The following is a 13,090-nucleotide window of genomic DNA, read 5'->3' as shown; positions in this document are numbered from 1 at the left end:
TATAATATAGTTTGCCACTGGCATTAGCACAGCAGTCTTTGTTTTTGCTGAGTCCTCAATGTAACATAGTTTATTATCCTCTTAATCTGAGCAATCTTAAAGTTTGTAAACCTACTTTGTAAAGATCCCCACACATTTACTCCCTTGAACTCTGTGACACATATGTACTATGCTCTGTTAGTCGGCACCACTATGCCACACATTTCAGAGCCTTCATTCAATTACAGAGGACAGAGATGGAGAGCTGCAGGAAGCGGAGTCAGTACAGTGTAGCCAGGTGCTTGGCTAGACAGAGAGTGAGTTAGAACACTGTACTACAGCTGCTCTCTATGCCCTCACTGAGCTGGCATGCTGGGTCTAGTAACCAGTGGTGGCTGGTGTTAAACTTTTTTTTTGGGGGGGGCGACAAACAAACCTCCCCCCCCCCCGTTCCACACTCATCCCTCCAGGGTCACAGTGCTGAGGCTTCTCCTCACGGCCAACCCGGTCTTCTTTAGATGAACTTCCTGTCCTCCTGATTAGCTGAGAGGAGAAGCCACAAACCAATAGGGAATATTGATTCACTACAGTCACAAGTGGGTGGGTTTGGGGCGCAATGCTCTGCACCCCAAGCCCAACCTTTTTAAAGCCAATTAGAACCTCAGGTTCTTATCATGTGCTTTAAAAAAAAACTCAGAAACCTATGAGTCCAGCACCCCACATGCAGCCTGCATGCTAACTAGGGGGGTGGAGCCCCTGCTAGTAACACTGCCTGCCTCCCTCCCACCAGCAGGGGGAGCAGACAAGCCAAAGGAGCTCCATCAACTTGTATGCTGCCACATTGGACTGTGGAAGTTGAAGTTCTGAATGGGAGCCATGTTATGGAATCTTATGGAAGACTGAACTACAGTACCCACAAGGAGACAGTGTGAGGGAGAAGGAAAGGCTGTATTTCCCAGGCTGCAGACCAAGGAGCTTCCTTTATTTTCCTGCAGAGACCAGATTGAGCACACCTGCCTTTCTGAGAGTGTATCCACCTGACACAAGCCAGAGATCAGGGTCCTGTGTGCTGGGGACCAGAAAGATAGCCGATTGAAGTGTGCAGAAGATGAGGACTAAGCTATTGGTGGTGCATAGATCTTTGCTGCAGAGAGACCAGAGCACTGTATACCTGTACACTGAGGACCGTAGCCATTACAGGCAGATCCACAGAACATCTGAACTGTGGGACTGTTTCTGAGAGTTGTGGAAGGCCACTGATGCTATAGACCTTGTTGCTGCTAGTAGGAACTGAGCACATAGAGAGTGGACATTTGACTAGCAGCCTTTACCCATGCATGCAGACTTTACTAGGACTGTATTTATTTGCACCACGACCATAAAGACTGGGCCCCAATGTTAGCCAGCTAAAGAGCTAGGGTAAGGGACTGTCTTGTTAGATAGCTGCTGTATTGGGACTTTATTTGCTTCAACAAGTAAGGAGAGACTTCTACAGTAAGACCTGGGTCTCAGCATAGTCATCCCTAGAGTGCACTCTACTAGCATAGTATACTGGCTGCAGGAAAGTTAGAACAGCATTGTTCACCATTGTAGCTATTGTCATTCATGTTATTGCTGTGTGCGGATTTGGAGGTTACTAGGTATAGATTACTCTTGCTACTTCACATCAACCTGCTACAAGTTAGTGATCCTATTGTCTAGCGATTAACTGCATTCTCCATTTACTCATTTATGACACTACTGCCATTTACCTCAATCTGTAACAACATACGTAAGTAGAACATAAGTTCTGTTTTCACTAATCCCTTTGGTGTCTACTTCTTGATATTGAGTTTTAAATTGTGTTCAGTGTATCTAACGTTGTGCTCTCAACAGCATTGCAGGTTCTTTCTGCCTAAAGTGTTACTAAACCCAGGACCCTGCATTTACTATATCTCGTCTCCCACAGTACACAGAACATGGAAATGCAATAGTTTTAGTAAATGTAAACTTCTAAATACCTTTTTCGCATCAGCAGTATATAGCAGTCTTATGACTTGTATCAGTGTCTGGTTAAAGCTTGTAGAAGGAGTTTTCATTCTCCTTTGACTGTCTTATGAGGCTGCAGGACTCCTGGCCTTCTATCTGGACAGTGCTGGTTGGCCCTGTGCTAATCATATGCACTCTTCCAAGAAAAAAAATACTCTCTAGCATTCCACACCAAACTGAGCATGTGCAGAGTGTCCCCAAGGCTCTGTTGTATCAGGAGATGGTTTGGGGACTGTGGAAGAAGGGGAGGTTTAGAGAAGACAGGATCAAACAGCCTTTTTACACAATGCAGAGAATTAACCCCTTAGGTTCCACAGTGAGTATAACAAGCATACTTTACTGCATATACAAACTGATTTTACTGTTATGGGTATAGTAACACTTTAACTTGGTGTGTCAGAGGGGATAAGGTTGTCTACAGAGTCGAGGTAAAGAACAGAGAACCCAAACTATAAAGTGACTCTTTTGGGGGTAGCGCTGCAACAGGAATCATTGCTTGTAGGCAGCAAGGCATCATGGGATATGTAGTCCTTGGAAATAAAAAAGTAAACAGCTAAGTAGAAGCATGGCATGCAGGGAATAGAGGAAGTTGATGAAAGAGATGACCAGCAGACAGGCAGCGCTCACAACATGAAAAAAGATTTTTCAAGTACAGATATATTGTCAAAATAACTATTGTTTGTATTGGTATTAAAATGCTGATGTTATAAAATAAATTGTATGCTATAATAACCATAGATTTCCTTTAAAAATGAACCCCAGCCTTCCCTTCAGCCTTACACAGTTGTACAGGTTCCTCTACTATACTGAAATAGCTTACACTGATTTCACTGCACACTCTGAGCTTCTCACAAGGTGCATAAGAAGCTGGAGCAAATTAGATAGAGCCCTCCTTTTTTCCTAGCCGAAGTACACCCAGTATCATATAGCTCTTTCCTCTGCGTCCCTACTGTCTTGTCCTACTTCTTTTATTAATTGGATTTCAGTTTTTTCAATCATAGAGGTTCAGCATTACATATGGGTGTTACCCTGGGCAGGCTCCTGTTTTCTGGAAGTATTATACAGCCCCTCCTACCAGCCATGGTCTGCCTGCATTGCATAGAGAAGCACAGACATCAGCGATGACATCCTTGGGTAGTAAATAAAGTATGTAATGGAAGTGGGAATGTTTTGTTTGAAATTGTCATTAGCATGTGGATGAAGGGGAGAGGGAAGGCAAAATTTAAGTGCAGCGCCCTCCTAGTTAGGTACTAGAGTGCAGAGCTGGTGCAAGGATTTTCGACACCCTAGGCGAAACCTAATTTTGCCGTCCCACTGGCTCCGCCTCTGACTCCACCCCCTTTACCCTGCCAATGTATACGGCAAAAAACGTAGACATAAGGCCCCACTCGCGCTCATCAGCTTAAGGTGACTACATTTCTAAACTGCCATTCAGGGACCCCCCCAACTTCCCAAAAAAAGAGGATTTCAAAACTCTCACCGACAATGGAATCTGTCACTCTTTTCTCTGCTGTGTGGCTATCTATATCATAGAGTGCTAGGAGGAAGTGATGTCACTTTAGAGCAGCGGCCCTCAACCTTTTTGGCATGGGGGACCCACTTCGTAGAAGAAAATTTTGCCAAGAACTTGAGGAAGGGGGAGGGGGGAATGTAGTGTTGGGGGTTGACAGGGAATTCGGCGGCGGGTGATTTGTCAGAGAATGGCTGGTGTTAGCACTTAAATCATTCTGACACCATGCCTAATATGGTGTCAAGATGATTGAATTACATTATTTATATTATTACATTGTAATATATAATAAAATATTTAAACTCACCATAATGCAGAATCAGTGGGAGCCCTGAGCTTGTCACTTGCCACCAGATGCAGCGTGTCACTTGCCACCGTTACCTGCCACCAGATGCAGCTTGTCACTTGCCACTGTCGCCTGCCAATAGATGCAGCTTGTCACTTGCCACCAGATGCGGATTGTCACTTGCCACCATCACTTGCCACGAGATGCAGCGTGTTACTTGCCACCATCGCCTGCCACCAGATGCAGCTTGTCACTTGCCACCAGATGCAGCGTGTTACTTGCCACCGTCACTTGCCACCAGATGCAGCTTGTCACTTGCCACCAGATGCAGCGTGTCACTTGCCACCAGATGCAGCATGTCACTTGCCACCGTCGCCTGCCAACAGATGCAGCTTGTCACCGTCGCCTGCCACCAGATGCATCTTGTCACTTGCCACCGTCGCCTGCCACCAGATGCAGTGTGCAGTGTGTCACCATTGCCTGCCACCCGATGCAGCGTGTCACCATTGCCTGCCACCCGAGGCAGCGTGTCAGCATTGCCTGTCACCCGATGCAGCATGTCACATTTGCCTGCCACCAGATGCAGTTTGTCACCATTGCCTGCCACCAGATGCAGCGTGCCACCATTGCCTGCCACCAGATGCAGCGTGTCACCATTGCCTGCCACCAGATGCAGTTTATCGCCATTGCCTGCCACCAGATGCACCGTGTCACCATTGCCTGCCACCAGATGCAGCTTGTCACCATTGCCTGCCACCTGATGCAGTTTGTCACCATTGCCTGCCACCAGATGCAGCGTGTCACCATTGCCTGCCACCAGATGCAGTGTGTCACCATTGCCTGCCAGCAGATGCAGTTTGTCACCATTGCCTGTCACCAGATGCAGTTTGTCACCATTGCCTGCCACCAGATGCAGCGTGTCACCATTGCCTGCCAGCAGATGCAGTTTGTCACCATTGCCTGCCACCAGATGCAGTTTGTCACCATTGCCTGCCACCAGCTGCAGTGTGCAGCGTGTCACCATTGCCTGCCACCTGATGCAGTGTGTCACTGTCACCATTGCCTGCCACCAGATGCAGTTTGTCACAATTGCCTGCCACCAGATGCAGCGTGTCGCCATTGCCTGCCACCAGATGCAGATTGTCACCATTGCCTCCCACAAAGTGTTCCACTTGCCACCTATAGCCTGGTTCTCTTTTCCTTCCTTTCAGCTGGGCATGCTGGGGGCTGATGTTTCCCCCAGTCTTCTTGACTACATGTCCCATTATCCTCTGCTCCTTTTTGATTGTATTTTTTTCCCTAACCAATAGGAAGGAGAGGGGAAAAAGAACTGACAAGCGCTGCTCCCGAGTGTACACAGCAGCATGGGGAGGAGGAGGAGAAGGAGGGGGAAAGAAGAGCCCACAGCTGCTCCCTCTTCACACAGACACATCCACTCTGATCTCCTGCTGTTCTACTCTCTGCTGCTGACAGAAGGAAGGAGAGGGAACAGGCAGGAGACAGACAGCAGTGGCTCGAGTGGGGGGGAGGAAGATGGGCAGCACAGTTTCTCTCCTCCTCGGACTATCATTTGCCAGTGGGGAGAGCGATCCACCTCTGCCCATAGCGACACCACTGAGTGCCACCCCCGGCTGATGTGCGCTCTAGGCCGGCACCTACCTTGCCTATAGGTAGAGCTGGCTCTGCTAGAGTGAGTGTATATAGTTTTTGGTTTCTCTGCCTAACAGGGAGACAGCCCGGTAAATTCATGTGCTGTCTTCCTAACAGAGAGCTGTGATTGTTTAGCAGAGGCTGCTCAGTGTGCTCTGATGCTGCTCATGCTGTCTGGATGTTTTAAACTGATCCAATAGCTATGGAGTATATTGGACAGTGGGTTGAAACCTGGCAGATGAGAGCATGGGATGGCTATACAGCCCTGGTCAATTAGAAGAGGATGAGCTCTAAGGCCTACTGGGTGATAGTATTTATATCTGAGGAGCACATGGGCTCGTGGATCCAGTCCAGCCCATCTTTACAGGGAGAGGTCCAGGTGGGGAGAGGCCTGCTGCCTCTCCTCAGCACAGGCTGCCATGCGGCCTCAGGTGGGAGACCTAAAGAGCCTAAAACACTAAAGCTACAACCCATGGTTGTAGGGATCCTGCCTGGTATCATGGAGGAAGGTGACCTGTGGCCAGGGCCTTGTGAGTACAGACCCCCTAAAGGGATCCTAGAGACTGTTGTTGCTAAAATCCCCCTCTTGGTACTAGAATTCAGTGTACTGGGTGTAAGCTAAAGGGAACACTGGCTGGTGTCTTAAAGAAGCAAAGTCCACTAGATTCCTTCTGCTACAAAGGGGCTTGCTTTTGTTCTGTACAGCCTGCTGCGTAGTGCTACTGAAAGTCTACTACACAGTTCTATTGAAGAAGTTGTCAACGAGCGGAAGACTGTGTGAAAATACCCTGTTACTGGCTGTGGAATAATTAGTGAGAGACTCGAGCACAATTACTCAAGCAGCTCCTGAGGGGGTAACTTCATTACAGGCAAGTAATGTAACTAAAGCTGTAGAGATTTTTGTAAAGCCAAACTTCAGCTTTAACCCTTTAACTGCCACCACCGTACGTAATGCGGCTGGGGGATTTACACATACTCCAGGGGTTTTTGTTCTCTATGTGATGAAAAAAAAGGTTTACTGAAAAAATGTGAAAAATTTAAGTTAAAATGAAGCATTTAAACCCCCCCCCCCCCCAATTTTTTTTGAGCCTCCTTAGCCCCACATACATAGACTTATGAGCATAAAAGAACGCATTGGGGGCACTTAGGCATGAAAGTGTTGACTGTGCTACACATGTTACATAGAACAGTGAGCGCTGAGTGAGAGTGTTAATCCTAGGCCCATTAACCACATTTAACTCTAAACTCATGATCTGTAGGGGCTTTTAAAGTGTTGCCTATTAAAAATATAGGGTATTAAAGTTTGCTGCCATTTCACAGGCATACACAATTTTAAGGCTTGACATGTCAGGTATCTATTTACTCGGTGCAAGTTTGTCTTTTATATTTTCCCAAAAAATTGGGTAATACATATTGTTTGTGTACCCCAAAATAAATGTAATGTATTTTTTACTGACATTTTGAATTTCATAAACCTTTGTGCTTATATTGTGTGACAAAAATGTTTTAATCATCACTATTTTATTCTCTAGGGCAGGGATCTCCAAACTTTCTAAACAAGGGGCCAGTTTACTGTTCTTTGGACTTTAGAGGGCCGGACTGTGGCCATTGGGAGTAAAAAAGGTCCTGACGCCAGTGGGAAAAAACAATGCCCCATCTTTGGTGTCAATGGGAGCAATTGTGCCCTATCGTTGGTGATGTTGGAAGGAATTGTGCCCCATCATTGGTGTCATTGGGCCCAATTGTTGGTGTCAATGGGAGGAAGTGTGTCCTATCGCTGGTGTAATTGGGCCCAATTGTTGGCGTCAATGGGAGGAAGTGTGTCCTATTGCTGGTGTAATTGGGCCCAATTGTTGGCGTCAATGGGAGGAAGTGTGTCCTATCGCTGGTGTCATTGGGCCCAATTGTTGGTGTCAATGGGAGGAAGTGTGTCCTATCGCTGGTGTAATTGGGCCCAATTGTTGGTGTCAATGGGAGGAAGTGTGTCCTATCGCTGGTGTCATTGGGCCCAATTGTTGGTGTCAATGGGAGGAAGTGTGTCCTATCGCTGGTGTAATTGGGCCCAATTGTTGGTGTCAATGGGAGGAAGTGGTCCTATCGCTGGTGTAATTGGGCCCAATGGTTGGTATCAGTGAAAGGAATGGTGCCCGATCGTTGGTGTCAATGGGCAGAATTGTTGGTGTCATTGAAGAATTGTGCCCCATTGTTGGTGTGTGTGAAGAATTGTGCCCCTTCATTTGGGTCAGTGGATGAAATAAGGGTCCAAGGACCAGATAAAGGCAAGTGAAGGGCTGCATCTGGCCCCTGAGCTACAGTTTGGAGACCACTGCTCTTGGGTGTCTGCTTTAAAAAAAAAAAAGTAAAGTTTGTGGAGTTTTGGGTGATCTTCAAGCCTAAATTTTTTTTTGAACATGAATGCAAAAAGCTTCAAAACAGTGCTGGCAGTGAAAGGAATAAAGTGTATGCCTAGCCAAAACTTTTTTTTTTATTGGATTGAGGGTAAAAGGGTTTTAATCAGTTTTTTTTTTTTTTTTTACTGCTATCTAGGTAGTTTCCCTCACCTTCTGCCCTGCTGACAACCAGACTGGAAGTGAAAGAAAATCTGATGCTGGGATACTAATGTCAATAGCAATCTAACAGGGGTATTAACTTTTCCTTACTAAAAAAAAATAACTTCATTTGTCTCTGTGTATCTTTAGAAAATTCACCTTAACTTCCTGGGTGTCACCAGGACAGAATGTGAAGGGAAATCCCTCCATGGAGTCCCAAATAGCGATTAAAACCTCGGAGGGGTTCAGACCCTTCCGTATTCTTCACAAAACTAAGGATAAAACATTAGCCCTGGTTCACACTGATGAGACATGCGCTCCGACTTTGTCCCATGAGAAGTCACGCCCCATTTAGTGCAATGGAATAATTTTAATAGGAGCAACTTGAGTCGCTACGACTTCGAAAAAGGTTCCTGCGCTACTTTTGGCCTAACGTTGACACAAATTGCATTGACTTCTGTTAAAGAAGTCGTATGCAAGTTGTGCCGAAGTTGTGCTGGGATGTCGGCGCGAAAGTCTCTCTTGAATTTGAAGTTGGCTTAGGGCTGAACATACACTTTAAAAAAAAGAGAAACATTTCAGGGAAAAATTATAGACAATAGCCAGCTTTTTTTTCATAGTTACATTGTTAGTAAAGTAAAAAAGACACGTTCAGTTGTTTGCAGTCACTCACCTCCTGTGGAGCATACGTGCCAAAGCCAGCCAATGGCATCTTGTTGCCATCGTTCAACAAGACATAGGAATCTTTGTTAAGTGCCATCTCCCACCCACGATGTGTCAGCAGCCAACTGTTCTCCGCAATGGAGCCTTCGCTGTTTACTCATTTTAAAGCTGCCTCTCAGTCCCTCCTTCTTCAGTATGATTGCAGCCTGATTAGGCGAGCATACCTTTTAGCCAACCATAACAAATATGAGGTGGGGGACGGATCTTTTCCAGCTGTAATCTCAGTTTTTCACAATACCACACCCAGGCCAGAAGCAGAAAACTCCAGCTTTTGTGCTAAATCATTGTAGGCTTGTGAAAGTAAATAATAGTAATGCATTACAACATTTATCCTCATGATTCCTGGTTGGCTTCTCTTTTAGGAGTAACTCCAGCCAACTAATAAAGACAATTTACAAAACTCACACATAGACACGGCAATCCCCACACATAGACAAGACAATTTGTCTAAAGTCTTTTTGCATCACTTCACACTGACATGCTGCATTAAGGTGTGCTGATGCTGAAAATAAAAGGATATGCTGCATTTGTGTGCATCGCATTCCACTACACAGCACACACAAGGGCAAGTTACTGCTCGGCCGTTTGTGTGAATGAGTTGGGTTTCTTTAGAACTTCTCAGTAGAAAAGCCTGTCCCCTACCAGCATGCTACAAAGAGGGCTTTTGCTCTACATGTGGAAGCAGTGATCTCTCTGTAGAGGTCTGACACAACCCCTGCGGAATCAGTCTTACACCCAGGGCTGCTGTTAGAAATCACGGGGCCCCTACCTGGCAGGGCCCCCTCAAGAAAATATTTAAGATATATTTAGCTAAAATTACAACAAAATCACTATTATCCGACACAAATATAACATAACTCGCATAATTCCTGCTAAATCTAAAAAAAAAACTATGTTAAATAAAAAAGAAGATAAGATGAGAAAAATATACAGGCTGGGCAGTTGGAGCTCAGTGATCAGAGAGACAGAGAGAGAGAAACAAAGTTACAATTTACAAATAAACTCCTGAGCAGAGATAAGTGCTGGGAGGGGGGCCCACACAAGGGAGGGGGATTAGTGAGGGGACAACTGTCTCTTTCTCAGCAGATAAAAGCTGATAGCAGGGAGAGGGCCAGATCAGATTCAGGTGCTGGAGGAAAATTTCTGTATTTGTTGTCCATCACTAATCCCACTCTCTGTGTGGGCCCCCCTGTGTGCTCGGGCCCCCTACAAGAGGGCTGGTGGTTCCCCCCTATCAGCGGCCCTGCCTACACCCTTCCAATCAGCAGGGAGAATGAGATTTACCCAATGAAGAGCTCTAGCTCTGACTCAGTATGGGAAGTGTTGTGACTGCAGACAGACTACTGCTTCCAAACAAAGAGCAATATTCCTTCTCTACAGAATGCTGGCAGACAAGGTATCGGTCTGCTATAATGCAGTGTTCATGTGCTAACCAGAAGCATGCTGAAAGAAGGAGAGAGCAGAGAGTTATGAACTAATCAGTCTGTTGCTTTTTATTCTGTCCAGTTATAGGCTGCTAGAGGGACAGGATCTGTTTGTGGTATTAAAGGGGGGATCCGCTTGGCGGACTCCACTAGCTCAGCGGGGATCGCTCCATTAATCCCCGATGAGCAGGTGGAAGACAGGTCCGTCTCTGATCACTATGCAGAGACTGATCTCGTCCCGCTCTCCTCTATGGGGAGATTGGATGAAATCGGACAGCATGTCTGTTTTCATCCAATCCAATCAGACCCGCTGGATGGATGGCGAACATATCGCCATCCGTCTGTTTTCAGCGGAATTTGTCGGATCGGATGCCAGGCGGGTGTCAGCAGACATATGTCCGCTTCCCCATAGAGGAGAATGGGTGGCTCAATCAGGTCTGCCTGAAAAACGGACAGGTGGACCTGATCAGTCCGATCATGTGAAAGGGGCCCAAGGCAGCCCATACTTCAATCCATTTTTTTTTCTGTTCTACCAGCAGGTTGAACAAAAAAACGGACTCAATTCCCCCATCCACACACTCAGCGTGGGTTCACACATATGCAATGCAGGAACCAGAGCACTCCAGTACAGGGTTCCCGCATCGCATCTCCCCCACAGACAGTTCACATTGCCCTCTGCACACTGCTGCAGGTGTCAATACAAAGTAATGACACCCCCAGATCGGTTCGCAGATCGTAGTGCAAACTGTGAATTTGGATATGAATCGGATCGCATGGGTGTTTACACGCACGTGTTTAGATTCCATTGCGGGGAAAAAAAAAAAAAGGTTCCTGCACCTTTTTCGTGCGAATTCAATGCGAGTTCAGCCATACAACTGTATGAATTTGCATTTGCACAGACATCGTATGTGATCTGCACAGCAATGCGGTGCGAATCACATGCGATATCTGACATTGCATATGTGTGAACCCAGGCTTAGTGTGGATGGGAGCTATTGGATTCTGACAGTGGGGAGCTTTCCCTGCCGTCAGAATACACTGATCCGTGCTTGCCAGCTATTGCAGAAAAAATCCAACAGGGTAGCTTTATGGAAGTCGATCAGTAGATCCACTTCTGTAAAATCACCTTATCCATACATGGCTCGAAATTCGGCTAGTCCCTGCTGAACCCTCTGAATCCTCGTGATTACATTGCTAGAAATACAAATTCTTTGTCAGGTAAAACAAATCCTTTATATTTATTTCACCTGTTTGCCTAATGTTCAGTTTTAAAGTGTTTCTAAAGAAAGGATTAAAAAAAAAAAAAAAAGTTATACTTACCTATACAGAGCAGCAGCTCGAATCCTCTTCTTTTTGAGTCCCCCGCCAGAAGTCCTGGCTTTTCTTCCTGTTGAGTGCTCCCAATAGCAAGCCTTTTGCTGTAGGGGCACTCCAGCAGGCTCACTCCTGAGCCACGCTCTGTGTGTCCATTCACAGAGCGTACCTCGCCCCCTGCCCCTACTCTCTCACTTGACTCACTGGCTGTGATTGATAGCAGCATGGCCAATGGCTCCCACTGCTGTGTGAATCAGTGAGAAGAGAGAGACCCAGGAGAGGCACTGCTCTCTTGCACATCGCTGGATCAAGATGGGGCTCAGGTAAGTATAAGCTGGGGGGAACTGCATCCAGAAGGTTTTTTTTTTTTTTTACCTTAATGCATTAAGGTATAAAATCTTGGGCCTTTGGAACCACTCTCAGTTAATTTATTGGATAGCATGATTTTATAAGCAAAAAACGTATAGTATCTATAATTAAATGTAGCACTGCCCCCTAGGAAGCTGCTGAGATGGGATTCCCCTGGGTTACCCATAGCAACAGTCTGTAGAAACATAACTTTAATGCTTGGCTCAGACAATGAACAGTCCAGGGGATTTGTTTTTTTTTTGTGTTTTATTTTGAACTGGGAAGGGAGAAGGCATGAGTGGGATACTCCAACTATGACCTATGCACAATCTTTAGGACAACTAACTGTAGTGTATGCAGCAAGGCCGCTGCTTCACCTTGCCACAGAAGTGAATATAGATGAATATGCTCCTGTTAAAGTTACTCTTCAGGGTCTCAACTTGGCACCCCCTTTCTCACTTGCTGTGTGTGCTAGCCCCTGTCCACTGACTCTCCTCTGGAGCGGTCCCCTTCCTGGGCAGACCCCTGGCAAGCTTCCCGGTACTCACGGACACTGTTTTTTCCTGGGTTGCTCTGCCTTCAGCTCCACTGGTCAGCATCCACCGGACCTCTTGGCTCAGCACCACACTTCTGGTCCACTAGGCCAACCGCCTGTGACCACCTTCCTTGCAGACAGGAGGAGAGACAGCCGTCACCCTCCTCCTGGGACCTGGCTTCCCGCCCAAAGACACCCTGTCACATGTGCCCTTGGCACATATGCCCTTCACATATCCCAGGATGCACCACTGCTTGTGCCAACCCACTGGGATAGTTACAAAAGCCTGTGTGTCACTGGCCAGGTTTCCTCCACTGTCCAACAGGCTCCCCTATTGGACACAGTGGGGACACTTCCCTTAGAGTAAGTGCAACAGGCCTAACTGCTGATCAGGCTCCCCTGATAAGCAGATGGAGCAAACTATAGTTTACCTGCTAGCACTTACCTAGGAGGGTGCTACATAAATATACCTAGAAAATAACTATAATACAACGTAAAAAATACTGCTTGTAAGCAGGTTTTTTATTAAAGAAGTGGCAAGTTTGCCAATAGGCAAGAGCAATCAATCATATTTCAGGTTAATGCAAGCAGATTAGCTCATACACTTTATGCTAATTCTTTGCCCCCCAAGACAACACAAGCTTAGATACACTGGATCAGCACTTAGGCCTCTTTTACACTTGTGCGACTTGTCCTGCGACTTAGGACTGCAAAGTCACATGACAAATTGTACCCCATGATTTC

The 13,090-nt window shown here is 46.3% G+C and overlaps 1 protein-coding gene across 1 annotated transcript in view; it reads right to left on the bottom strand.

Moving 5' to 3' along the window:
* Window positions 1-8,849, bottom strand: part of LOC309553533 (aldo-keto reductase family 1 member C3-like) — a 68,959-nt gene extending 60,110 nt beyond the window's left edge. The window contains exon 1 of the mRNA XM_082254780.1: window positions 8,676-8,849. Within this exon, the coding sequence (XP_082110906.1) occupies window positions 8,676-8,762 (87 nt within the window). The 5' untranslated portion in view covers window positions 8,763-8,849. The remainder of the gene's footprint in view (window positions 1-8,675) is intronic.
* Window positions 8,850-13,090: the final 4,241 nt, after the last annotated feature.

This window comes from Pelophylax lessonae, assembly GCF_965119305.1.
Source record: "Pelophylax lessonae genome assembly, chromosome: 4".
Taxonomy (NCBI): Eukaryota; Metazoa; Chordata; class Amphibia; order Anura; family Ranidae; genus Pelophylax; species Pelophylax lessonae.
This window is presented reverse-complemented; position numbering and strand designations above follow the sequence as displayed.